The 27122-nt window shown below is 41.9% G+C and overlaps 1 protein-coding gene and 4 non-coding genes across 5 annotated transcripts; 1 reads left to right on the forward strand and 4 right to left on the reverse strand.

Moving 5' to 3' along the window:
* The first annotated feature begins 5127 nt into the window (after positions 1–5127).
* On the forward strand, positions 5128–25557 carry LOC137801727 (NLR family CARD domain-containing protein 3-like). Its single transcript, XM_068599096.1, is given in 8 exon segments — positions 5128–5214; positions 10400–10465; positions 10619–10847; positions 11002–12793; positions 12890–13063; positions 23889–23973; positions 25106–25210; positions 25360–25557. Coding segments are annotated over 8 exon segments (2736 nt in total).
* Positions 25558–25918: 361 nt separating this feature from the next.
* trnas-aga (transfer RNA serine (anticodon AGA)) lies at positions 25919–26000 on the reverse strand. Its single transcript has one exon. It is a non-coding gene; the product is annotated as a tRNA-Ser (tRNA).
* Positions 26001–26283: 283 nt separating this feature from the next.
* Positions 26284–26365, reverse strand: trnas-aga (transfer RNA serine (anticodon AGA)). Its single transcript has one exon. It is a non-coding gene; the product is annotated as a tRNA-Ser (tRNA).
* A 286-nt stretch (positions 26366–26651) lies between these two features.
* Positions 26652–26733, reverse strand: trnas-aga (transfer RNA serine (anticodon AGA)). The gene has a single exon. It is a non-coding gene; the product is annotated as a tRNA-Ser (tRNA).
* A 286-nt stretch (positions 26734–27019) lies between these two features.
* On the reverse strand, positions 27020–27101 carry trnas-aga (transfer RNA serine (anticodon AGA)). The gene has a single exon. It is a non-coding gene; the product is annotated as a tRNA-Ser (tRNA).
* Between the last annotated feature and the right edge of the window lie 21 nt (positions 27102–27122).

Here is a 27122-nt window from a genome sequence, read left to right on the forward strand (position 1 = left end):
ATTGACTCCTTTGACATTCCAGGATGTGAACTTAGTTGGGATGTTAGTCACCTTACTGGACCAACCGCTCACAGTAGTTTAAGAAGAGGGATATAGCAACAGAGCACTGACGGAAGGGAGGACGGGTGAGGGGGGGAGGAAAGGAGAAAAGAATAAATAAATAAATAAATTAAAATTTGGTGCAGTTTTCAGATTGGATCAATACTTGGGCCTTTCTGTGTCAATATGGTTGTGCAGTCTCACAACATCGTCACAGTAGGGGATGAGAAGAGATTTTGGCTCTCTGAGGTTCCCCAGTGCATGCGAAGACACCCACTCATCTCATTTCAAGGGCCTTCTTGTTCTCTGACATCCTTGCTTCGAACTCTGCAATATCTACTATTTTAGTTAGACTATGGCCTAGTTTGAGCGCCAACGATGGAATCTTGAAACTGCTAGTATCTTCACTCCATCCACAGACCATCTTCACAGCTTTCACGACATGGCAGAAGTTCGCTGGCAGAAAGAAGTATTGTTTTCAGCTTGCCAGTGTTTGCTTGGAGAACTAATCTTCCCATTTCCCGCATTTTTTGTCTGATGTATTGGTGTTGGCTTTTGTCTGTGCCTTTTTAGTTACAGACTATAGTTATAGACTATTTTTTAGTTATAGACTATTAGAGTTATTTGATGAACTGTAGTTTCTTGGAGACTTTAGCAGTTTGAGTTCTTCCTCCGATACGTCTGATTCTGGTGTAGAAATGGGCACATACTCATCCTCACTTATTTCACTGCTTGTTATTGATGTATTTTCAGAGATCCAAAGCATTTCCTTTGTTATCTAGCAAAGAAAAAGTGAGATGGGACTCAATTAGTAAGTTTTTAAAGAATATTTCCCACTTAAATGTTCCAATTATGCCTTTCCCATCAACAATGTTATAGTTCATAATTTTGTCATCACAAATGATTTCACTGGTTTGTCTGCAAACTTACAAAGACTCAGTTCTTTTCAGTGGAGAAACATCTGAGTCTGAAGAGCACTGGACCGTTTCCTGGAAGAGTTACCAAAAACACTCTCAAATGCAATTTCCAAATACAGAACAATCCGTTTTTACATTGTGTTAAGATAGATCTATAGCTTATAAATACAATAACAACTATTAATAAAAATGGAGCTTTGCTTTTGCAAAGAAAAATAAACTATAATAAGTAAGAAATGGAGAACAGCTGTGTAACATGGGCCCACTGCATGAATTATGATTGTGCATGGTAATTTTACAGCACTGGTGACAGCAGCTTCTCCTGTTTCCATTGGCCCATTGTTTGTGATGTGTGTGTCTCACTGCTTGTTTTCCTTGTCCACCAACTTGTGACAATGCACCGTCCTCCGTTGTGTGCAAGACTTGTATTTGCGGCATTGATTCAGAATAGTCGGTTATCAGATACATTTTCAAAAAGCTCTTAAATGCATGAGCCAAATTACAAATTAACTTTGAAAAAATATTAACTTCAAATAGATGTATGAGGAATCCTAATTTCATAACACTGTGATGGGATACTTTAGTATAAAAAACCCACGTTTGAGGCAGCGCAAAGAGCGTTGAGAAGCTCTGCCCGTCACCGTCACTGATTCCAAGTGCTGACGGACCCCCGGAAGAAGCGCTGATAGCGGCCGTCATTCAGACGCTGTTCTGGGACTAAAGATAAAAATATGATCCCAGACACCATGGAGTTTGATGTTCACACTATGTGGAGTTTACACAACAAGTAGAAAGCAGAACTAGTGGTTATTTCTATGGTGAATGGAGGAAACGGTAACGTAACACCAGACGTAGTTCCTGAGTTGGTGAAATTCACGGAGCTGTGTTCGGCTACGGATGCTGTTATGAACCCAAACAGGAGGGTGTTTGACGTTCCCACGTTGTGTGACTTCCACAACAAGTATAAAGCAAAACTAGTGGTTATTTCAAATGATTTTCAGATCATTAAAACTTAGCATGTTGGTTCTCTCCAGGTTCTTTCTTGATTCTTGTTGTTCCTACTTCGTACTTAAGGTTGAATGCACTTATTGGAAGTCGCTTTGGATAAAAGCGTCAGCTAAATGACATGTAATGTAATACCCGTGCGCATGCGGCTCGGCAGGGCTATTCCCTGCATGACCACAGAACTGTCCTGTTTCTTGATCCTCTGTTGTGCCACTACACAACCGTGGTGTGGCTCACATCCACCAGCTGCATGGTGGTCTGCAGCATCACGGTGCCATTCCCCAGAATGCACTGCCTGATCATCTTATAGTCCTGGACGATCAAGTCCCACTGCTACATCGTCTCAGTCCCAATTTTTTGTGGACTACGTTGAAGGGGGCAAAGTCTGATTAAAATTGCCTCCATCAGGCGGGAACAATCAGGCCGCTGAATCTCCCCGTATTCAGCTGTGCCTGACAGAAAAGACGTCCAAGTTCTGCCAAAGAGCAACAATGAACAATGTTGCTTGCCTATGTAGAGGGAGAGAACACAACAGCTGATGAGAATAAAATCTAAATCAATGCGTGTGAATATGTTGTTGAATATGTGTTATGACAACACAATAAATGTTCCTCACCATCTGGTTGCTCAACGTCATGGAGGGCTGGTTCCTCAACTCCACCAGACACTCGGCTAAAGCGTTGACCTTGTCCAGCTCTGGCATGCACGCAGTATCCACAGCCTGAACAAAAAATACAAAGATGAGCATTTGAGGAAAGTAGAAAGCAATGGGACAAAACAAAGACAGTGATTGTATTTCTTTACACAAAATTATCTATTCATATACCCCTGACTCTGAGGAGACACCTGAGGAGATATATATATATATATACACACACACACACACACACACACACACACACACACACACACACACACATATATATATTAGGGTTGGGCAAAGTTGAAAAAAAATAATCGCGATTAATCTCATTATGCGCCAAATTCAATAATGAAGTAAAAACTAGTGTATTGCAGCTTTTTTTTTTTAAAGTAATGTTATCAGAACAATATAACAGCACTCTGGAGCAACAGCAAGTTAACATACATACATAGTTTATATATATATATATATATATATATATATATATATATATATATATATATATATATAATTTTTTTCTGAAAAGGTACTGGTCAGTAGTAAGGGTCCCTGTGAGGGACAAACCACTCCTTCTTTGGTCCATGTTCAGTAGTAAGGGTCCCTGTGAGGGACAAATCACTCCTTCTTTGGTCCATGTTCAGTAGTAAGGGTCCCTGTGAGGGACAAACCACTCCTTCTTTGGTCCATGTTCAGTCTGTTTCTTACCTTAAAGATGTTAAAGACCAGCAATTGATTCACTTTATACAAAAGCAATAATTGCTTTTCATGCATGTTTTCAGTTCAGTTTTTCTTCCTCGTTGGTAAAAGTCCAGTCTGTGTGGATGTTTGATGTTTTGATGAGTGTTGTTGATGCTTCATGAGAGAGTGAGACCATGAATGTGAAAACTGATTGATGCCCTTGTGTATAATGTATCTGTGTGCAGTGTGAGGTGTCTTCCCTACACTGTGATTATTGTCTCTTGTCTCTTTTATATGTATGTGTGGTGTAAGTATGGGTTGAATGAATGAATGAATGAAAAGTACTTTATTAATCTCCAAGGAGAAATTTTTTGTCGTACTAGCAGCATCCCAATGCCGTAAACTAAGTTAAACACACAGATGATAAAATAAAATAAATAATAACAGGAACAGCGGGTAACAGATGTATGCATAAGTAAGAAATAAGTATAAACATATATATACACATACATGCAAGCAAGCGGAATGGATACATATATATATATATACATACACCCGCACACATATACATACATACATATCTACATATGCATATATACACACATACATACATATACACATACACATACATATACATATATACAAACATATACATATACATATATACATACATACACATACCTACACATACACACCCACCCGTGGCCCACGCACATACATGTACACATATATACATACATATCTATATACATACACACGCATACACACATACATACATACACATACATACATATGCATGCATGCATACATACATACATACATACATACACACATGTACACATACATATACACATACACATGTGCAAAACATACACAACAAGCAAAACACAGCAGTGTATTCGGAGGATAAATTAGTGTATTCAGTGTATTCAGTGTATTCAGAGGTTTGATTTAAATTAAATGTAAACTGAAATGTGCAAAAAGTGCAAAATGCAAAATATATGTATGCAGCATACATAACATATATACATCAGTATATCTATATACATGTACAGTGTACAGTGTGACTTAGTCCACGGATCTGGACTCAAGGGATTTATTGTATAGCCTTATGGCCGAGGGTAGGAATGCCTTCCTGTAGCGGTCCTTGTGGCAGCGGAGCGTGATGAGTCTTTTTGAAAAAGTGCTCCGCTGACCCTGCAGAAGCTGGTGGAGAGGGTGGTCCGAGTTGTCTAATATGGACAATAGTTTCTTTAGTGTCCTCCTCTCCACCACCTGTTCCAAATGCTCCTGCTTGCAGCCGATGATGGAGCCGGCTTTCTTAACCAGCTTGTTAAGTCTGTTGGTGTCGCCGGCTCCAATGCTGCTGGGTTAGGGTTGAGGACAGAAACTACAGAACAATACGTGCTTTCACGTCCGGCTCAAGTCGGCAAATAGTCCGGTAATGCTACAGAAGTGCAAGGGCGGACCTAAATCAATCGCCATTCAAAGTAAAAGCCCAAAAAAAGAAAAGGAAATCTTTTTAAAAAAGATGGGGGGGGGGGCTCAGTGAACTGCGAACAGATGTGCGTGCCAGAAGGGAGCCCGAGTGCGTGGTAATATAATATTTCATGGGGTATATCTAAGTTAAGTTACCCAGGAGCTCTGTTGACATAGACTTAGCTAACGTTAGCTCCAGCTTGATGAATGGAGTCATTGAACACAGCAGGAGAGAACGCGACGTTAGCCAGCTAGCTAACGTTCCGGTGGAAAGTTATTAGCTAACGCTACCATTAATGAGGAGGGAGATTCTGAGGTGAGGGGACTGAGGTGACCAGACGTCCGGATTTAGGTCGGACAGTCCGGATGTTCAATGCCCTGTCCGGCGTTCGGCGCAGCCTCAAGTCGGACGCGTATTTGTCCTCCTTTTTGGAGCCGCGCGACCGCGCCAGTGTTTGTGAGATTGGACTCCGAGACGCGGAGAAAAGTTAATGTTGTCATCTCAAACTCCTCCACCACGTTAATGTGGCGATTGGCGGAGGAACGGCCACGCTAACTTGTTATTATGGTCGCGTGCAGGTTCGCGTGTGTGTGCGCGCATGTGATAAGTATGTTATTCCTTAATTTCCAGTTCATGAGGATAGTTTTCTTGGCGATAGTTAGGGCCACAAGGAGTAATTGGCGGTTAGTTAGTTGGAATGCTGAAGCATTATTAGTGTCCGAGCGACTGACAGAGTCAGTCCTGCAAGGACCCTATTGTAATTGGAAGGGGTATTATTCTTTTTCCTCTGATTTTTATTTTTCCACATTGGGCGCCTTTTTGGGGAACTTGTCATACTCCAAAACTCACCAAATTTGCAGTGCTTGTCAGGTCTGGTGTAAATTGGCGTCTGATATAGGCGTAAAAAAAACGACCAAAAAATGCCTCTCTCGCACCCCTTAGAATTTGGACCGGCGACGCCCCTCGCCCAGATTGTCCGATTGACTTGAAAAAATTCACACATGTCCAGCTCCACCTGCTTCACAAAAAAGCCTCTTAGACCTATAAAGTCCGCCCGGCAAAATTTTCCGCCATTTTGAATTTTGTGAAAAACACATTTTTGCGATATTACCCTAGGGTTCGTCCGATTCATACCAAACTCTCTGCAAATCATAAATGGGGTTGTATCTTGAAGACTGCGTTGAGATTTTTTGAATATCTTATTGCCTTGAGGAAATTCAGATAAATTAACCTCTTAGGGGCGTGTCCTATTTTTAGATAGGTTATAACTTGTTATTATGGTCGCGCGCATGTTCGTGTGTGTGTGTGCGCGCGCATGTGTGCAGGTCACTTTGCTTAAAGATGTCAGGATTAACAGCTTCACTGACGCTCACGTTCTGAGGTTTAACAGATGGTTTTCTAGACACTCTGCAACACAATTATATCAGTGATCACATCTACTGTGACTGTGGATCAGCGGTTTGCAAGTCCGTCTTGCAAGAAGACAATCAGTGGTTTAAATCCCACCTTTGCTAATTTTGATCTCTCGCTCTCTCTCTCTATATCTATATATATATAGAGAGAGAGATATCTATATCTATCTATCTATATATATATATTTATATTCTGTCAGACTGGACACCCTGGCGGGCCGGGTCGTATGTTTGACACTCCTGATTTAGATGATGCAGTTTTCCTTTCAAATTTTCCAATTAAACATTTAAACAACAAGGATTTTCAACAGTTCAGTTGAATGATTTTGAACTGTAACACTTTTCAGCAGGTATTTTGCCTTTTATATTTTCAGTAATTATTTGCTATTTATTTATATATTCATCTAATCCGCTATTATCAGCTATATTAATATATATTCACTTATTTTCATATATATTCAGCTATATTTAATTATGTTTACCTATTTTCATATATATTCAGCTATTCTTTCATCTTCAAATATATTTAGCTATATTCAGCTATTTTAAGCTATATTCCACTATGTTCAGCTATATTCAGCTATTTTTTCAAATATTTCAGCTATAAGCTTCAGCTTTTTGCATTCCAACGCATTTTCTGCAGGAAATGCTCTTTCTAGTTTTGTTTAGCTTTATGGTTGTGATGTCTCCTAGCAGGGACAGTGAAGGGAATAAAGGGATGAGGCAGCCCAGGAAGACAGATAGTGACTCAGTTGTTTTTTTCCAAAAGTGTTAAACTGGTGTGCAGTGCCAGGTGGCGTGAATGTAGCTCTCCGGACTATTTTGAGTGCAATGTGGACAGATGTCTGACGTAAATCCCATTTAAAACATTTTATGCCTAGTATAGTAAAGTCTGTGAAGTATTTTATCTTGTATTAGTTGTAAATTTGAATTTTTAGTCATAAAGTAGATGTTATTGCAGATTTGAATCCAAAAGTCAGCATTGGCTGTGATGGATAAATCTGAGTTCCATTTTATTGACGGTTTGGATGATGTTTGGTCAGACCATGAAATTATATTACATATTTTGGAGATTAACTTTTTTATGGAGGTGATATAAATTAATTGTGAAGTTGAGGGAGGTAATTCTAAATTAATGTCCTTTGTGTTAATTTTAGATGGAATAGATGATTTGATTTGCAGATATTCCAGAAAGTGATTGTTCCGATTCCATACTTCTGAACCAAATGGGGGAATGAAACCATGGTGTGTTGTTAGTGAAGATGTGTTTCAAATGAGTGATACCTTTAGCGGACCATGTGTGGAGATAAAGAGGTTTATTGTGGCTTAGAAAGTCAGGATTGTTCCATATAGGAGTAAAATTTTGAAAGTGCAAAAGTGACGTTTCTGATTTTGTGGAATTTCCACCAGGCAGTCAGAGTTTCTGCTATTGTTAGTGTTTTGAAGCAAAGATGGCGTTTGATTGATTGGCTGATAAAAGGGAGATCTGAAATCTGAATATACTCACAAAATGTCTGTTCTATATCTAACCATGCCTGATTGAAGTTGATTTGCTAGAGAGTAGTGGAAAAAATGAGGGACTTCAAGTCCTCCTTGTGTTTTGTTTTTTGTAAAGTTGCCAGTTTAATTTTTGGTGTTTTATTTTTCCAGTAGAATTGTATGATGATTGAGTCAAGAGATTTAAACCAGGAGTGTGTGGGCAGAGATGGGCTCATTGTGAATAGGTAATTTATTTTAGGAAGTATTGTCATTTTAACTGTAGCTATTCTGCCTATAAATAAAAGTGGTAGGTTCATCCATCAGAGGAGCTCAACAGTTTTTGTTTTAAGTAGAGGAGTGCAGTTGAGTGTGAACAGGTCTGACATCCTAGGAGAAATATGTATTCCTAAATAAGTGATGACACTGGAGCAAAAAGGGATAGGTGGTGGAAACAGTTGGCATGGGCCGCCCCATGCCAACTGTTACACTGTAGTGGATGGATGATTTGTTCCAGTTCATTGTGTAGTCAGAGATTTTTGAGAATGATTCAATTATTTTGATAGCTTCCTGGAATGAGTTTTGTAGGAAGAGCAATATATAGTCTGCATAGAGGCTAATCTTGTGATGGATGTTAAGTGTAAACTTATAGGATGAACATTTAAAATGACGTCTTTTGACATGTTAACAGGGTGTAAAATAAGCTAAAGTGAAGTTTGTTTGATATTCAGAAATCTCAACTTTAACAGACAGATGTTGGAGATCAATTGAATAATTATATGAAATAACCAAAGTTAAATAAGTGCCATTTTGACTTTAATTTAATGGTAATTTCTGCTGCCAGACGTTTTACGATGTAGAAATATATTTTTGTCAGTGTGAACGTTAATCAGCAGCAGGTTGTAGTCGATCTTTTCTTAACTTGACTGTCTGAGAAACGTTTTCTTTTTAACTTTTCTCTTCAGACTTTTTTAGAAAGTATTTGAATTCTGTAGCAGCTAAAAGGTCACATGATTGATTTTGGATCATTGGACCAGCTGCCACTGCATGCTCTGGCTGGATGTAGTAGAGAGACATTTCAAACGTCAAAAGATATTAAAGAACATTGTGAATGTCTTTTCTTACATACGACTCTGCAGCTGAAGTGCCAACAACATGGAAACTGTCCCATGAGTGTATTTAGTATTGAGGTGAATGAGCTGATTGTCATGATTAAGATAACTAATGTGTGCTGGTGTGCGGGTGTTTTGTGAAGGTGTGGACTCTGCTATGAGTCAGTGTGAGGACAGAGAGGAGGGAGTCCCTCCCTCTAAAAGCAGTCTGTGTGGGGAACATGACAGCCAGACCAGAGCTCAGAGGTGAGAGGACCATCTCTAACTGTCCATGACTCTTCTCTTGTCACAAAGTCTTTGACTCACTGATTCTGGTTTTACATGCGAGCAGAGTCCATCAGAAACCAGACTGTCCTGGACTTGCACCTGAACCTGGACTTAAACCTAGACCTGGACCCAGGTGTGTGTCCATGAAGAGTGATCGGTTAAAAGATCGTCTGATTGAATTCAAAGATGGAGGCCGTTCTTATGACCCAAAGTAAGTTCTTAAAACAAATGAAACAGATGACTAACTGTTCTGATTCTCAGTTATGAAACACAGAATTGGTCGTGCATCATTTACAGTGTTGTTTTCATGATGATCAATCATGACAGAACTCAATATATTTTACTAACTGCTCTGTAGGTGTTTGTATGTGAAGCATTAAGTGTAAACAGTCTCTGGTGCAAACACAATGTGAACTTATTCCTCCACAGAGTCGAGCAGGATATATCTTTACATAGTTGTGGATTTCTTGAGACAGATGACTGGAACGACCTGAAAAAGTCTTTAGAACAATTCCAACGATTTAGGGACCAGCTGAAGAAGTCTGGCTCCTGGAGCCAGAGTTTCAGGGACTACCTGTCGTGGTTTGGGGAGTAGATTCAGAAGACTATTCATCAAATTCAGTGGTCTGCAGACGAGCTGCAGGGGTTCTTTGTCTACATTCAGAGGTCTTGGGACAAGTTATAAAACTATGCAGACTAGCAGACTGGCAGAAGTCTGGAGGCAGAGTGCAGTTTGATGAAGAGTTAGTTTCCTGTTGGAGGGTTGTCCTCATGAATCATTTTTTTTTTTTGGTAACAAGGCTTTATTGTTATTGCTAAGATTTGAACTAACTCCAGTAGTTTTACTTATTGTGTCTCATTGTAACGACTAATTAATTGAATAAAAACAAGTCACATGAAAGAAGCTGTGTCTTCTTTACCATTAACTACAAGTGTTAATGAAAATAAAATCACTTTTACTGTCCAATAAATCCAGTGGAAGCAGAAAAATACATGTATCTTTAGAAATCATTTATGTTTAGTAAATCTCAGTGTTTCTATCAGTTCACAGCAGCAGAGAGAAAAGTCTCCTGAACCCAGCTGTGTGTCCATGAAGAGTGATCAGTCTAAAGGAGCGATAATTCACTTCAGAGATGAACAACGTTCTTATGACCCAGAGTAAGTTCCTCAAACAGATGACTAACTGTCACACAGATGGTTGTCCTTCATCTCCAGTCTTTAGCATCTGGTTTGTAAAATGATTATTCAAAACACAACATCTTTAGCTTATTGTTGTGTTTGTGTTGTAATATCATGAACAATAAACAGTCTGTGGTGCAGACACAATGTGAGCTGATGGTTCATGACTCCTCCACAGAGAGGACCAGGAGAGCTCAGAGGTTCCCAGAGGTCCGTCTGCCCAGCAGCATCCAACACACCTGGACTCCATATTTATGGTCTGTACCTGTACAACTACTTTTACATGTCTTCTGTTCACCATCATCTCCATGCTGCACTCTTTAGACTAGTGGGTTGTCAGTCTGTCCAACATGGATCTGATGTTTGCTTCCATGGTTTTAGTTTGTCATTCAGAGAATATTCTGTTCCAGCTGCTGGAGGAGAACATCCTCATGTTTGTGAAGGACGAGCTGAAGAAGATCCAGAAGCTTGTGAGCTCAGATTACCCAGAATGCTTAGAGAGTCAGAGAGTGGACGAGGGGGTGTTGGGTGGTGAGGATGAAGAGCAGAGGAGGAGGAGCAGAGAAGCTTTTCAGAAGATCTCCCTGCACTTCCTGAGGAGCATGAAGCAGGAGGAGCTGGCTGACTGTCTGCAGAGCAGTAAGAGGATTTCTCTAAAGATTTAACATGCTGGATGAATGGAATGTTTACTAATGTCTCAAAAGATGGACCAGAATATATTCAAAGACTCATTCTTTGAGGAAATGAACTGTTAAAAATATATTCTGATCTTCTTTGTTGTGTGTTCATTCAGGACTTCTTGCTGCAGTTTGTCAGTGTGAACTCAAATCTAACCTGAAGAAGAAGTTCCAGTGTGTGTTTGAGGGGATCGCTAAAGCAGGAAACCCAACCCTTCTGAACCAGATCTACACAGAGCTCTACATCACAGAGGGAGGGACTGCAGAGGTCAACAATGAACATGAGGTCAGACAGATTGAAGCAGCATCCAGGAAACCACACAGACCAGAAACCACCATCAGACAAGAAGACCTCTTTAAAGCCTCACCTGGAGGAGAGGAACCAATCAGAACAGTGATGACAAAGGGAGTGGCCGGCATCGGGAAAACAGTCCTAACACAGAAGTTCACTCTGGACTGGGCTGAAGACAAAGCCAACCAGGACATCCAGTTCATGTTTCCCTTCACCTTCAGAGAGCTGAATGTGCTGAAAGAGAAGAAGTTCAGCTTGGTGGAACTTGTTCATCACTTCTTCTCTGAAACCAAAGAAGCAGGAATCTGCAGGTTTGAAGAGTTCCCGGTTGTGTTCATCTTTGACGGTCTGAATGAGTGTCGACTTCCTCTGGACTTCCACAACAATGAGGTCCTGACTGATGTCACAGAGTCCACCTCAGTGGATGTGCTGCTGACAAACCTCATCAGGGGGAAGCTGCTTCCCTCTGCTTGCCTCTGGATAACCACACGACCTGCAGCAGCCAATCAGATCCCTCCTGACTGTGTTGACCTGGTGACAGAGGTCAGAGGGTTCACTGACCCACAGAAGAAGGACTACTTCATGAATAGGTTCAGAGATGAGGAGCAGGCCAGCAGGATCATCCCCCACATCGAGACCTCACGAAGCCTCCACATCAGGTGCCACATCCCAGTCTTCTGCTGGATCACTGCTACAGTTCTGGAGGACGTGTTGAAGACCACAGAGGGAGGAGAGCTGCCCAAGACCCTGACTGAGATGTACATCCACTTCCTGGTGGTTCAGTCCAAAGTGAAGAAGGTCAAGTATGATGGAGGAGCTGAGACAGATCCACACTGGAGTCCAGAGTGCAGGAAGATGATCGAGTCTCTGGGAAAACTGGCTTTTTATCAGCTGCAGAAAGGGAACCTGATCTTCTATGAATCCGACCTGACAGAGTGTGGCATCGACATCAGAGCAGCCTCAGTGTACTCAGGAATGTTCACACAGACCTTTAGAGAGGAGAAAGGACTGTACCAGGACAAGGTGTTCTGCTTCATCCATCTGAGTGTTCAGGAGTTTCTGGCTGCTCTTCATGTCCATCTGACCTTCATCAACTCTGGTGTCAACTTGCTGGCAAAAGAACAAACAACCTCCCTGTGGTCCAAAGTCTTTAGAGACAAACCTGATCAAACACATCTCTATCAGAGTGCTGTGGACAAGGCCTTACAGAGTCCTAATGGACACCTGGACTTGTTCCTTCGCTTCCTCCTGGGTCTTTCACTGGAAACCAATTAGACTCTCCTATGAGGTCTGCTGACACTGACAGGAAGTAGCTCACAGACCAATCAGGAAACAGTCCAGTACATAAAGAAGAAGATCAGTGAGGATGTGTCTCCAGAGAAAAGCATCAATCTGTTCCACTGTCTGAATGAACTGAATGATGGTTCTCTGGTGGAGGAGATCCAAGAGTCCCTGAGGTCAGGACGTCTCTCCACAGATGATCTGTCTCCTGCTCAGTGGTCAGCTCTGGTCTTCATCTTACTGTCATCAGGAGAAGATCTGGAGGTATTTCACCTGAAGAAGTACTCTGCTTCAGAGGAGGCTCTTCTTTGGCTGCTGCCAAAAAAGCTCAGTAGGTGGAGACATTATGGATACATTAACATTACTACACGTGTTTGATATTTTACTTTGATTAAACATTTTCTTTGTATTAATCCCTGTTCATCCCCTAGGCTGAAGAGATGTAACCTATCAGAGAGAAGCTGTGGAGCTCTGTCCTCAGTCCTCAGCTCCCAATCCTCTAGTCTGAAACAGCTGGACCTGGGTCACAACAAGCTGCTGGATTCAGGAGTGAAGCTTCTCTGTTCTGGACTGGAGAGTCCACACTGTACACTGGAGACTCTCTGGTCAGGATCAGCTGATTTACCACAAAGATGACAAAGTGGTCTAAATGTCTGATGTACTGAGTTCATGCTAGTGTTCCCAACATGTTTCTGTGGAGAACAATGTCTACTAGTGTCTCTGTGATATGCTTAACGACATAATGCTGTGAACTGAATGGTGAACTGGCCACTATCCTGTTGGGGATCAAAGTGTTGGAGGTCTTGTCCAACCAACATGAACATCCTTTGGCCCTCCTGCTTTTAGGGAACCAGGACGCGTTAAGTCCTGCTTTTAGTTTAGTTTTTAGTTTTTTAGTTTTAGTTTGCTTTTAGTTTGTTTTAGTTTGTTTTAGTTTGTTAGAGCTTCTCCTGCACTGGAAGAACTCATTTCACTGGAATCAGGATTTAAATGTGTTTACAATGTCATGATTTTAACAAAATGTCTGTTTAGAAAAGAAGAAGAAACCAAAATGAAAGCCGGACCCCTCTACACACTCTAAAAGGAGCACTCACTCAGACTGATGTTGATTTTCAGCACATTCTCAACATCCCTGTACAGCTCCATGATCTTAGTTATGAAACCAGCGTGGAACCCAAAACTCTCCATCACTTTCCACAAGAATTCATGTTCAACGCAGTCAAAAGCCTTTTCCTGGTCCAGTGAAATCAAACCAGCGTCTACACCTAATGAACTAGAGACATCCAAAACATCCCGAATTAGGTGGACGTTGTCCACCATGGACATGCCAGGGACGCAGTGGGTCTGGTCCCGGTGGACGACCTGCTCCATAACTCTCCCCAGCCTGGAGGCCAAAGCTTTGGACAGGAGCTTGTAATCCACGCACAGCAGTGACACAGGGCGCCAGTTTTTGATGTCCTGCAGGTTGCCCTTTTTTTGGCAGCAAAGTGAGGACTGCCCTCCTGCAGGACACTGGCATGGAACCCGAGGCCAGACATTCATCAAAAACCTCCGAAACGTCCTGTGCAATGATGTCCAAGTAGGCCTTGTTGAACTCCATGATGTTCTGGAACCGGGACCTGACCAAGGCGCCCTGCACTTTACTATCTAGCAGGTCGGCTAAAGCTGTTTTTTTGTCTTTGAGGTTTTCATTATAACCTCGATCTCCTGTGGACTCACTTAAATGTTCTAGTTCCACTATGTCGGTCTCTCGATCTTTCATAGATCTGGTGCTATCTCGTGTGACGTTTAGAGTGTGCTGTTGACACAGTAGTCTAACTTGTGTCTTACCCTGGTCCCACCACTGCCTAACACTGTTAAACTCACCCTTCCGCTGTCTAAAAGCACCCCAAAAATAAATAAAAACCTCTCTAGAGCTCTTATTAAAAGTTAAAATTGAATTAAAATGCCAATAAGCACTTCTGGGTAAAATGTCCCTGATAAAAACCTGAGATAAAACCAGAGAATGATCACTAAAACCAGCTGGCTTGATAGCACAACTCTTAAAAGTGCTAAAATGATGCTTAAAACAATAAATGTGATCTAGCCTAGCTGAGGAGACCCTGCTCTCTCTGAGGTGGGACCAGGTGTACTGTCTGGAGTCTGGGTGCATCCTCCTCCACACGTCCACCAACCCGGGAGACCGGCCCAGCTGCTTCCAGGCGTGCTGAGAGTCTGGATGAGGCTCTGTGTGATTGCGATCTAAAACTGCATCTTCTGTGCAGTTAAAATCCCCCCTAAAAATAAAAAATCCTCCGTGGAGCAACCATTTAAAACTTCATTCACTTTGACTAATAACTGCTTCCTCTCTGCACCGGACGTTGGAGCATAAATGTTGATAAAAACAGCAGAAAGTTTGTCGAACCGAGCTTTGACTAAAAGAAGCCTCCCCTCGATAACATGCTGGACCTCCAGTGTGTCGGGTTCAAAAGCCCGTGAGAAGAGGAAGCCCACTCCTGCGCTAAGGGAGGTGTTATGACTTAAAATGACTTCCCACTCCCTCCTGACTGTGGTTTTATTTCAGTTTTTATAGTTTTCTTCTATAAATCACCAACACGTTCAGTTCAATGAAACAGTTACATACAAAAAGTTTGTTGAGGGATTTTCTACAGATGTGGGCCTCACGTCAAGATTGATGCTCTGAAGGTCTACCTTAAGAAGACAGCGACAGGGTTTGGGGAGATACACATGTTGACATTTTGACCCAAGGACAAGGGGAGGATGTGTAAATACATGAAACCGTGACCCTGGAATGGAGATGTGTGTGACGCTGCTTGTGATAACTACATGAAATAAAACTCCTAACTTGCATTAATTTGTAGATGTTTTGTGACATTGGCTAGCTGGCACAGCGCTATAGCTAATGAGCTGGCATGCTAGCCAGCCGGAAAGATGCTAGCGCTGGTTAGCCACAATAGCTCCAAATAAACAAACACAAAGGATCAAAGTTTGTGGAGCTTCTTTGCACTGGAAGTTAGCAGAGAGTAAAATTTAACTATGTAGCTCAGCCAGAAATGAAAAATAAGTTCACACGGTGAATTAGAAATTTAACGACTCGACCGGTGGCAAACAACTGCAGCTAACGGCCAAAAACTAGATTTGGGAAAGTCCATGTGTCTCACACAGTCCCGACTGGACCTGTGACTGGATCTCAAAAGTAGAGAATTGTTATATCATAGACATTATAAAGTGAGTCCAATTGAAATATCTATCTAACTATCCATCCATCCATGTAACTAACTACTTCTGTCTCATTGTTTTTTACTGAACAATTCTTGACTTTCAAATCAACATAATACAATAAATACTTAATAATCAATCAGTAATAATTAGTATCAATAGTTTAGCTTATAGTGAGTGTGACGACCCTCTTTGCCACTGGCCGTTGTCCTGCAGGTGTGCAGGTGGGCGTGGCCAACAGGGTCGTCAGCAGAGCGGGGACACCTGGCGCTCATTAGGGGCAACAAGGTTAAGGGCCCCAGGTTGAGTGTTCTTTCGCCACAACACCTAACAACTTGTGTGTCTTCTCCTCTCAGGCTGGAGTCTATATGAGTGAAGCGGCCCCTGAGTGCTCTAAAGCTGTAGCTTTGAGCAGGACTGCCTTTGTGATGTCACAAGGTTCCAGCCAATGGGAATGATTGGTGACAGTAAATTGTGTGTGTGTACAGTTTATTAGTTATTATTTATTATTCATTCAATGCATAAAGTACTACGTGTAGAGGCATACAATACTTAATAATCATCATAATTATCGTGGGGACATTTATTATCTTCTTTAATGACGCAGCATCCTTTCATGCACAGGTTCATTTAAACAATATTAGACGGCACTGAACGCCCTAGTCAAAAATCTGCAATTCCAATATATGGATGTGTATTTGCAATACTGATAGTCTGTTACTTCTAAAGGTCTGATGAATCTGTCTCTTCTTTTCTTCAGTAGTTTTCAGCACCTGAAAGCACAGAAACTCATCAGCACAACTCTGCCGGCTGTTTTGTCTCCTAAATGAAGCGTAGTGACGCTCCCCTGGCGTCCCAAAGGACCCGAGAGCTTTACTCTTTGTAAACAACATGAACCTCCTCAAGCCTTTCACTTTCTATTGCAGAGGAATAAACTAAACCATTAACAATCAATAAAAAACATGTATTTACAATGTGTAATCTAACATACTATTTCCCATTTAAGTCCCCACGAATAAAAGATAGACAATAACACACAACACATTTGTTGCATTTTTTTAAACACAGAATTAAAATAACCTTAACATTGCAACATTAAATTAAAATAGCAACAAGAACATCAAGACGTAAAGACAGACTGACGTGAGTACAATGTCTGTATAACGTATGAGTGCTCTTATTAGTGTCTGACAGTCACAGTTACTTATAATCAGTCTGTCTGCTCTGCTGTTGGAACTTTGTTGTTAATGTTTGATATGTGTATATGTATTTTATTTCAAATTAATTATCTTAATTATTAGGACAGGAATATGTAAGTATTTTATTGCTTCTACCTTGTCAGTCTGTTGTTTATTTAATATATTGAATACTATTGAATAATTGTATTGTATTATGATTGCCTGAATAAAACAATTTAATGTAATTGAAATCAATTTGATTTATTTCAGAATCTATTAGTAAATATTAAAGAATTGATCATTAAACACAAGTGTGTGTGTGTGTGTGTGTGTGTGTGTGTGTGTGTGTGTAATTCTCTGAGAGAAACACTTCAGTATGAGTTTATTTATCAGAAAAATGTACAAGTCTCACATGGCAGGTGGGATACAATGAAAGTTGAAACGCAGACAAAGTGTATAGTTTCACGTTAACCTCAGTCAGAGTTTGCCCACTCAAATACTTTCTAAATATCTTCATGAAATAAAACACAAGTGATGAAGAACCTGTGGGTTTAGGAAGTGACAGCTTCTTCCTGCCAGAGGTCCGTTGCTGGTGACGTGTAGCTGTTGGGGATGCTGTGTGTTCTGCTCTCTGCTGTTGGCCTCACTAAGCTGCAGGAAGTCCTTCAGCAGGGGCCTGTCTCACGAAGCTGGATTTCAGTTTAGCGAGGTAACTTCTGGATTAACTTCTGGATTAACTCTGGGTTTTCCGTCTCACGAAGCTGGTTCACTTCTTAGCGGGGTCCGTTGCCCCGGTAACTTACGCCTAACCTGCTCCGGAGCAAGTTAAGTTCCCGGATAAGATCTCAGCGGGGATATAAGACGCCTCCTGGCCAATCATTGTCCTGGAAACAAGACCCGCCCATTTCTACAGAGTCCCGTTGAGGAAGGACACGGATAGTAAGAGCAGCGCTCTGCAGACAGCGCGTTGTTCGTGACGGCAAAACCATCCATCATACGTGAAGCCTGGAAGATATAATAATAAACTCACTGACTGCTTTGAACTAAGTTCTTGTGTTTGTTTTAACTTGCTCTCATGATCTTTTAGCTCCACTGGGGTTGCATCTGAAGTGAGGATAAATTGTTAAAACGAAAAGATAATAAAAAATAAGAACATACATTTGAGACAGTGATTTAACATTAGAAACCCAGTAATTTACGCATTGACGGAGTCGGCAATGTTTTTGCCAGGATTCCTTGCGGCTTCTTGCTGCTGCAGCAGGGTTGCATTTTGCTTTTTGCTAGTATTCTTTCTCTATATTTGTCGTACGTTCTTCAGATCACGGCCTGCTCCTCCGTTGTAAAATACGTTGCTCTCGGCTTCTCCCTGGTGCCGATTGGTCAAACGGAGTAAACTCCGCCCATTTTATGTGCACGAGCACAGATCTAGATGGGTTGACTTAAGCAGTTGATAACCGGCTACGTGAGACCAAAAAGCGAGACCGCAGACATCTGGTTAAGTGCAGCTGGATAACTGAGGGAAACCCGGCTATGTTAACCCAGAGTCTTGAGACAGGCCTCGGGTCTGCAGCTGCTCTTCCTGTGAGCACGTAGGCAACAGACGCACATCTGCATTCATCCGCCGCTCATGAATGCAATGCAACCGCTGACAAAGAAGGGCTTTCTGCCTACAACACTTCATGTGATGGAAAAGATGCACTGAATGTGACCTGATGACGCCGCTTCATTTATTCAACCACAGGTGAAACAATTAAAAAAAGAGCAGCAAACATACTCGCCCTCAAATGTATTTAATTTAAGGACTCCAAACTATCATTTAAATCACACAAATAGTGCAAATATTCTGCTAGAAACACTTGAATGAATGTTTTTCCTCTGAAAGCTCCAGAATGGAAGAAACCAAACTCAGTAGTTCAAAGTGAGCCTGTGTTCAGCAGTGAACTACACACTACAGTGTGTTAGAGTTGTGTAGTTTAAAGTGAGCTTGTGTTCAGCAGTGAACTACACACTACAGTGTGTTACAGTTGTGTAGTTTAAAGTGCATTCCAGACATGTGGATGAACAGATACAAAGTGAATGATGAGATGAACTCATGAAGCTTGATCATCATTTCAAACCGCCGTGGCTGCTCCTCTTGGGTCCAGTTCCTCCTCGCACGGCGCTGCTGATACTATACTGCAGATACCATACTGCAGATCAGACACACACTCTGTGCTCAGTAAACTGTACCATGCATGTGTGAAGTCTCCTCCTCTTAAAGGCCTCAACATAAACAACAGGAAGAGCGGCTACGCCATCGTATGAAAATATGACCAATGTGAAGTTCTCCAACATGTTACTTGTCTTCATGAGCTCTGAGGATGAATGTGAACATAAGCAATGGTCTTGACCTCACAGATCTCTGTGTTGCATCATCTTCCAGTAGTCATTAACATGTTACATCATTTCTTCAGTTCACCTCTTAAGGCACTTGCATATGAGATACATACCCATGTGTTACAACTAAAACTGCAGAACAATCTCAGCTCTCGATACAATGAGGCAACATTGTCATCAGGCAAAAGTGTAAAGAGAAAATATGACTAAACCTAAAAATGTAATCTTGATTTTGGAAATTCTTCATAAAATAGAACATTTCTTCTTAGTGTACTACAAACAAAACAAACTCATTCCCATGTTGATCAAGGTGTTTGAACACCAGACTGTGAATGACTGATAGAGTTTCAAGGAAATGTCGTGTTCATAGTTTCATCAGGAGACTCTTTCATTGCAGAACAGATCTTGCAGCTCACTCTCCTTTGTCTGGTACTCAAACACGGACATCATGTCTCCTCATGAGAATAACATCCTGTCAGCTGATGAAGTCACAATACAAACTCATGATGAAATGAGTTGGGTACACATTCATTCTTCCTGTTTCCTGTTAAATGTGGTGACATCACATCATGTGATTCAGCCTCGCTCACACCCTCACCTGAGCAGCAGCCTCATTAGCCACAAAGTGGAAACACCTGTGTGGATTTAGCAGCTGCACTGTGGATGTGTTTAGCACAAACAGACTCACTACTACGTTGTATATGAAAGCCCTCATTGTGACGTGTCAAACACGTGTAATGCATCATGCTGATGAGAGGGTCCACTGCGTTGCTCATTGGCCCGACTACTGCTGCATCCATGCTGCCTTCATGCTGGCTCTCAGTTCATAATGGACTGAGCACACTGGGATTCAGACTCATCACATGAATTCATATTTTCACCTCTCAGACTTCAGGAACATTTCAATAATCTCCATTAAGTTCAGCAAAGGTATATTTACACATAACTTGGCACTAGATGTTTCGACTGAAGTGAGAACAAAGAAAGTGAACAGCCCCTTCCTGAGAAACAGAAACACATCCTGTAGTTTGCTGCATGTGCTGATGTAATCTACAACACTGTGTGTGTTTCTAAAGGAAGAACCAGCATCAGTGATCGTCAGCCGGTAAATCATATGGATCAGCCCAGATTCACCAACTAACATAATAGGGACAGATTTTGTATTAATTTAAGCCCTTGTCAGAACAATTCACATATTTTAGAAAGCTAGAAAGACTATTGATGGTGAATGGGTGAAATACAAGCACAGGACTTTCAACCAGGAGGCCGCTGTTTGTGTCCCAAAGTGGAATTGAGTCATTTAAGTTACATTGTTGATGCTTCAGTTCATTTATTTACTTATATTCAGCCCAAACGTGATGCTAGTAGTAGTAGTTCAGTTTGACAGTAACAACATGGCGTGAAATGAAACGTGAAAAGTCTCAAATTATTTACAAAATGTCAATAAAATATCATACTCCCCATATTCCTTCCCATGAGATCAGGTGGTGTCGGTTAGAGGCTGCAGTTGTTCACCAGTGTTATGTCATCACTACTCACCAAGTTGTCTCCTGGAAGGCGGCCACTGCAAAGTGCTCGTAGCTGTCCACCATTTGAAGTCATGTCTCTGAACTGTACTTGTCCATCGTTGAAACAGCACCTGAATTAGTTCTGCTGACTTTTTGTAGCTCTTCCATAAAGCCTTTAATGTTGAACTATCTACAGCATTCAAATGTGAACATTCTACTCACCAGTATGCACAACCAAATGTAGGTCAAATATACAGTATTTGGGAGTTTAAATAATCATGCACTAATAAAATAATAATAATAAAGTTTCCCTTCAGTGTCCGGGGTACTTTATTTACCTGATACCGTCATTCATTATTAAAATATTTCACAAAGGTTTATTGGTTAACTTATGCTGAACATGTTTGCCCATTTTTTTTATGTATACACACATACACACACACATACATACACACACACACACATATACTGATGCTCATATATACATATATATATATATATATATATATATATATATATATATATATATATATATATATATATATATATATATATATGAGCATCAATATATGTGTGTATGTATGTGTGTGTGTATGTGTGTATACATAAAAAATGGGCAAACATGTTCATATATATGTATATATACATATATATATATACATATGTGTATATATATATATATATATATATATATATACATATGTGTATATATATATATATATATATATATATATATATATATATATATATATATATACATATGTATACATATGTATATGTATATACAAATATGTATATACATATTTGTACAGCGCCTTTCGCCAACCAGGGTCACAAAGCGCTTTAAAATAACAACATAAACAATACACAGTTAAGAAGTACAAATAAATAAAACATTTTAAAAATGTTTAAAAATTTTTTAAAAGATTTTAAACGGCCAAAACAACTCAATGTCAATCAAAGCAGGACAGTTAAGTAAAAGCCTGGACAAATAAAACGGTCTTTAGTTGCCTTTTTAAAGGAGTCAAAAGACTCCATGGTGCGCAGGGAGAGCGGAAGGCCGTTCCAAAGCCTGGAAAGAACGGTCTCCTCTGGTCCGGAAGCGAGTGCGTGGGACCCTCAACAGATTTTGATCCACGGACCTCAGAGCCCCTGTTGAGGTGTAAGGCTGGATCAAGTCACATATATAGGTTGGTGCCTGAGTGTGTAAAGCTCTGAAAGTTAAAACCAGAATTTAAAAATTGATCCTAAAGGAAACCGGCAGCCAATGTTGAGATTTATGAATAGGGGAGATGTATGTCCTCCTATTAGTGCGGGTCAGAATTCTTGCTGCAGAGTTTTGCACTAACTGTAGGCGAGACAACTCCTTCTTGTTTAGACAAGAAAACAAACCATAACAGTAGTCTAACCGTGAAGACACAAATGCATGGATGATCAGCTCCAAATCCTTTTGTGACACCATCTTTCTAAGTTTTGAGATATTCCTCAGCTGGAAAAAGCAATTCTTGGTCAGCTGTTTGCAGTGTTGCACTAAAGACATATCTTTGTCGAATACAACACCCAGATTTCTTATGCTGTGTTCACACCGAACGCGACAAAAAAATTCATGTGGCGTCTACCACATCAGTTGTGTCGCGCGACAAAAAAAGGGTGTTCACACCAAACGCAGCATGACTAATCGAGCCGCCACAAAGGGGGCGTGGCTTATCGCCATAGCTTCTCCCTGGGAAAATAACGATCCTTTACGCTATAAACTATGGAAGAAATAAGCACTAGTTCTGCTTTATACTTGTTGTGGAAGTCACAAAAACGTGGGAATATCTAACGCCCTCCTGTTTGGGTTCATAACACCATCTGTAGCCGCACACAGCTCGGTGAATTTCACAGACTCCAGGAACTGCGTCCAGCTTACTACAACGGTAACCGGCTGTCATCCACCATGGAAATAACCATGAGTTCTGCTTTATACTTGTTGTGGAAATTCCACATACGTCAGAACATCAAACTCCATCGTGTCTGGGTTCATAATACCATGCATATTCCCACAACAGCGTCTGAATGACGTCCGCTGTCTGCGCTATCCCCGGCTGAAGTTTGATTCAACAAAAGGACGACGGTGCCGAGCAGAACATCTCAACGCCGTTTGGCTGACGCGACTATGACTCACGCGTTTTTGACGCCGGAGTTGGGAAATTTTAACGTGCGCGACAACCTGCCGCGTCCAACGCTCTGTTCGCCCCGCGGAAAACTCGCTGTTTGTGTCGCGTCAAACGCGTCTGTTGCGTCGCTCCCCAGAAAAGTTGCGTCTACGCAGCTCCTACGCAGCTGTGCATTGACTTGCATGTAATCTGGTCGCGCGACCAGATTTTGTCGCGTTCGGTGTGAACACAGCATTAGCCTCGGTTTAACAGATTTGCCCAAATCACCCAAGTACTGGTTGATCCCTGGAATTACGTCATCGGGGGCGATAACTAGTGTTTCTGTTTTGTCCACATTTAGCTGCAAGGTGTTATCACTTAGCCATTGTTTAATCTCCACCAAGCAATGAACTAAGGAATTTAGCCTCTGGAACTCAGTTGGCTTAAAAGAGCAGTAAAGTTGGATATCATCAGCAAAAAGGTGATAGGAAACATCAGAAAATTTCTGGATGACTTTTCCCAAGGGGATCAAATACAACAAAAATAATACAGGACCCAAAACAGAACCTTAAGGGACTCCATACAACAGATCTGCTGACTCAGACCTTATTTGGTCAGCTGCGACACTAAAGCTACGCCCAGATAGGTATGACGAGAACCAATGTAAAACTGACCCTGACAGTCCTACTTCATCTCTCAGTCTATTCAACAGGATCTGGACTCTGTGTGTGTGTGTGTGTGTGTGTGTGTGTTCTCCTGTGACACCAGCAGTTTGGAACAATGTGTTGCCCAGAAGCTGACCACCACCGCGGCGCCGGTGATGCCATGTCTGATCCGCAGCTTGAGTGTGTGGGCTGAAGCGGTCGGTCCCACCCGAGGCCCTCCGGCCCGTTTCCTTCAGGTTGACTCGTGTCGCCGCTTCTCTGTTGGGATCCTCGTGCCACCACTCCAAGCGCTTCAAACATTTGAAAGGTTTGCGTGTTCTCCGAGGTGTGTTGTGGATCCCGGCAGCTCCGGTCTGCTGTTCCTGCAGGTCAGCGGCCCTCTGCTCATCCAGCTCACCTTCCTGCTGCTGCTGGGGGCCACAAGGAGCACTGTTCCACAACGCAGAGCTCTGGCTCCTCAACTGCCCCGTGTTTTGTGCAAAAGGTCCTTTATGAAAAAGTGTGAGTACATACATGGACACATATCCAGTGTATTAAAAATTTAGAAGTGTGTGTGTGAATATGTGTCTGGCCCTGAGGAGCAGCAGAGACATGAAGACAGAGCGCCATGAAGAGGAAGCCGTATCAGCAACGGGTTCACAGGATGGACACGGTTAACACACATGTGCATTGTGTGTATTCTATTCCTGCTGCTGTGCATAGGCTGGTGAGGAGAGGGGAGGAAGCTTGTCCCCATCCGACTGAAACAGAGTTCTGCTCCGGCCTGCTGAAGCCTTCCTTGCTTGTTTAGGTGTACAGTCGTCCGTCCCTATATCGCGGTTCACCTTTCGCAGATTTTTTTTTCTTTTTCTTTTTTCTTTTTACAGCGTACAGTGTGAACGTGTGTTGTGTTCTGCGCCTTCATTGAGCTGAGGCACTGTACTGTACACCTTGTTATCAGTCTCATCCGTGCAGCGTCTCCTGTACAGGACAGAATACAGAAAACATGTTCAGGCTTATTTTTTTAAAACCGCGAAACTTTGAGAGTGTTTAAATAAGAGAGAAATGTGAGAAAATGTTAATGCCTGTCTGAGAAAAGTGTATACAAGTGTGTGGTTAGGAGCTTAATAATGGTAAAAAAAATAAAGCTCACTACTTCGCAGATTTTGTCTATCGCGGGTTGTTTTAGGAACGTATCCCCCGCGATAAACGAGGGACCACTGTATTTGTATTTTCCCTGAGTTGGAAGAGTTGAAAGGGGAGTGTGTTTTCTGTTTGGTGCGAAGTCGCAGGTAAAGAAGAGTTGAGGACTATGACAAAGAGAAAAATAACATTTCCCCTTGAAGAAAAGCAAATAAAAACAATCAATGGCTGTTTGCGTGTTCATATAGTGATGGTAGTGAAAGGTATTACCTGTGGCTTAAAGCAACAGCGGCCTGTCATGCATTATGTCAACGCTCTGAAGACAGTGGTGATGGTTGTGGATTACAGGAAGAGCGCAGCCCCACCCGTCCCTCTCACCCTGCACAACTCCCCCGTTGACGCTGTGGAGTCCTTCCTCTTCCTGGGCTCCATCATCACCAGGACCTCAAGTGGGAGCTGAGCACCAGCTCCATCACTCAGAAGGCCCAGCAGAGGATGTTCTTCCTGAGGCAGCTGAAGAAATTAAACCTGCCAAAGACCATGATGGTGCACTTCTACACCGCAATCATTGAGTCCATCCTCTGCTCCTCCATCACCGTCTGGCACGCTGCAGCCACTGCCAAGGACAAGGCCGGGCTGCAGCGCATCATCCGCTGTGCTGAGAGGTGATTGGCTGCAATCTGCCGTCCCTCCAGGACCTGTGCACTTCCAGAACTTTCTCTGAGCGAGCATGGAAGATTGCTGCCGACCCGTCTCACCCTGGACACAACCTGTTGGAGTCCCTTCCCTCTGGCAGGAGGCTGAGGTCCATCAGGACCAGGACCTCCAGCCACACTAACAGTTTTTACCCAGCAGCAGTCGGGCTCATCAACAGAACCAGGTCCACTAACTGACTCTGTCTCCCCCAGGACCTTTCCTTCTCTCCTTCTCATCCATCTCTCCTTCCCTTCCTTCTCTCCTTCTCTCCTTCCCTCCGTTCTCTCCCTTCTCTCCTTCTCCCCTTCTTTCCCTTCCCTTAGTGGCTGGAGATGTATTGACAGAGTGAATTTATATAACATTTTTTCAGATAAATCAGAAATGTGTTCTTCTTACCATTACTTGTTGCATTATTTCATTGACTTGAGTGGTCTCAATCAACAACTTTTGGCACAGAACAAGCTTTAAGGGGGCTCTTTTTCACAACTCGACCTGAAATGTGCCAGAAAGGAGGTCAATGATTGTCTTGTTGGTTTAGCCCACACAGCTGAAAAGTGTCGTTGTTGGCAGGATTTGAACCTGCGCAGGGAGACCTCAATGGATTTCTAGTCCATCGCCTTAACCACTCGGCCACAACAACCCAAAAGATGGAGGAATCAAAATTTCAGAAAATGATATAGTTGGAATAGTGGCTGGAGACGGATTGACAGAGTGAATTTAGAAACATTTTTTCAGATAAATCAGAAATGTGTTCTTCTTACCATTAATTGTTGCATTATTTTATTGACTTAAATGGTTCCAATCAACAACTTTTGGCACAGAACAAGCTTTAAGGGGACTCTTTTTCACAACTCGACCTGAAATGTGCCAGAAAATAGGTCAATGATTGTCTTGTTGGTTTAGCCCACACAGCTGAAAAGTGTCGTTGTTGGCAGGATTTGAACCTGCGCGGGGAGACCCCAATGGATTTCTAGTCCATTGCCTTAACCACTCGGCCACAACAACCCAAAAGATAGTGAAATCCAAGTTGCGGAAAATGATATAGTTGGATTAGTGGCTGGAGACGGATTGACAGAGTGAATTTATATCACAACATTTTTCAGATAAATCAGAAACGTGTTCTTCTTACCATTACTTGTTGCATTATTTTATTGACTTGAGTGGTTTCAATCAACAACTTTTGGCACAGAATGAGCTTTGATGGGGCTCTTTTTCACAACTCGACCTGAAATGTGCCAGACAGGAGGTCAATGATTGTGTTGTTGGTTTAGCCCACACAGCTGAAAAGTGTCGTTGTTGGCAGGATTTGAACCTGCGCGGGGAGACCCCAATGGATTTCTAGTCCATCGCCTTAACCACTCGGCCACAACAACCCAAAAGATAGTGAAATCCAAGTTGCGGAAAATGATATAGTTGGATTAGTGGCTGGAGACGGATTGACAGAGTGAATTTATATCACAACATTTTTCAGATAAATCAGAAATGTGTTCTTCTTACCATTACTTGTTGCATTATTTCATTGACTTCAGTGGTTTCAATCAACAACTTTTGGCAAAGAACGAGCTTTGAGGGGGCTCTTTTTCACAACTCAACCTCAAATGTGCGAGAAAGGAGGTCAATGATTGTCTTGTTGGTATAGCCCCCACAGCTGAAAAGTGTCGTTGTTGGCAGGATTTGAACCTGCACGGGGAGACCCCAATGGATTTCTAGTCCATCGCCTTAACCACTCGGTCACAACAACGCAAAAGACGGAGGAATCAAA

This window comes from Clinocottus analis, unplaced genomic scaffold (assembly GCF_023055335.1).
Source record: "Clinocottus analis isolate CAN_PGR_092001 unplaced genomic scaffold, fCliAna1.0.p SCAF_43, whole genome shotgun sequence".
Taxonomy (NCBI): Eukaryota; Metazoa; Chordata; class Actinopteri; order Perciformes; family Cottidae; genus Clinocottus; species Clinocottus analis.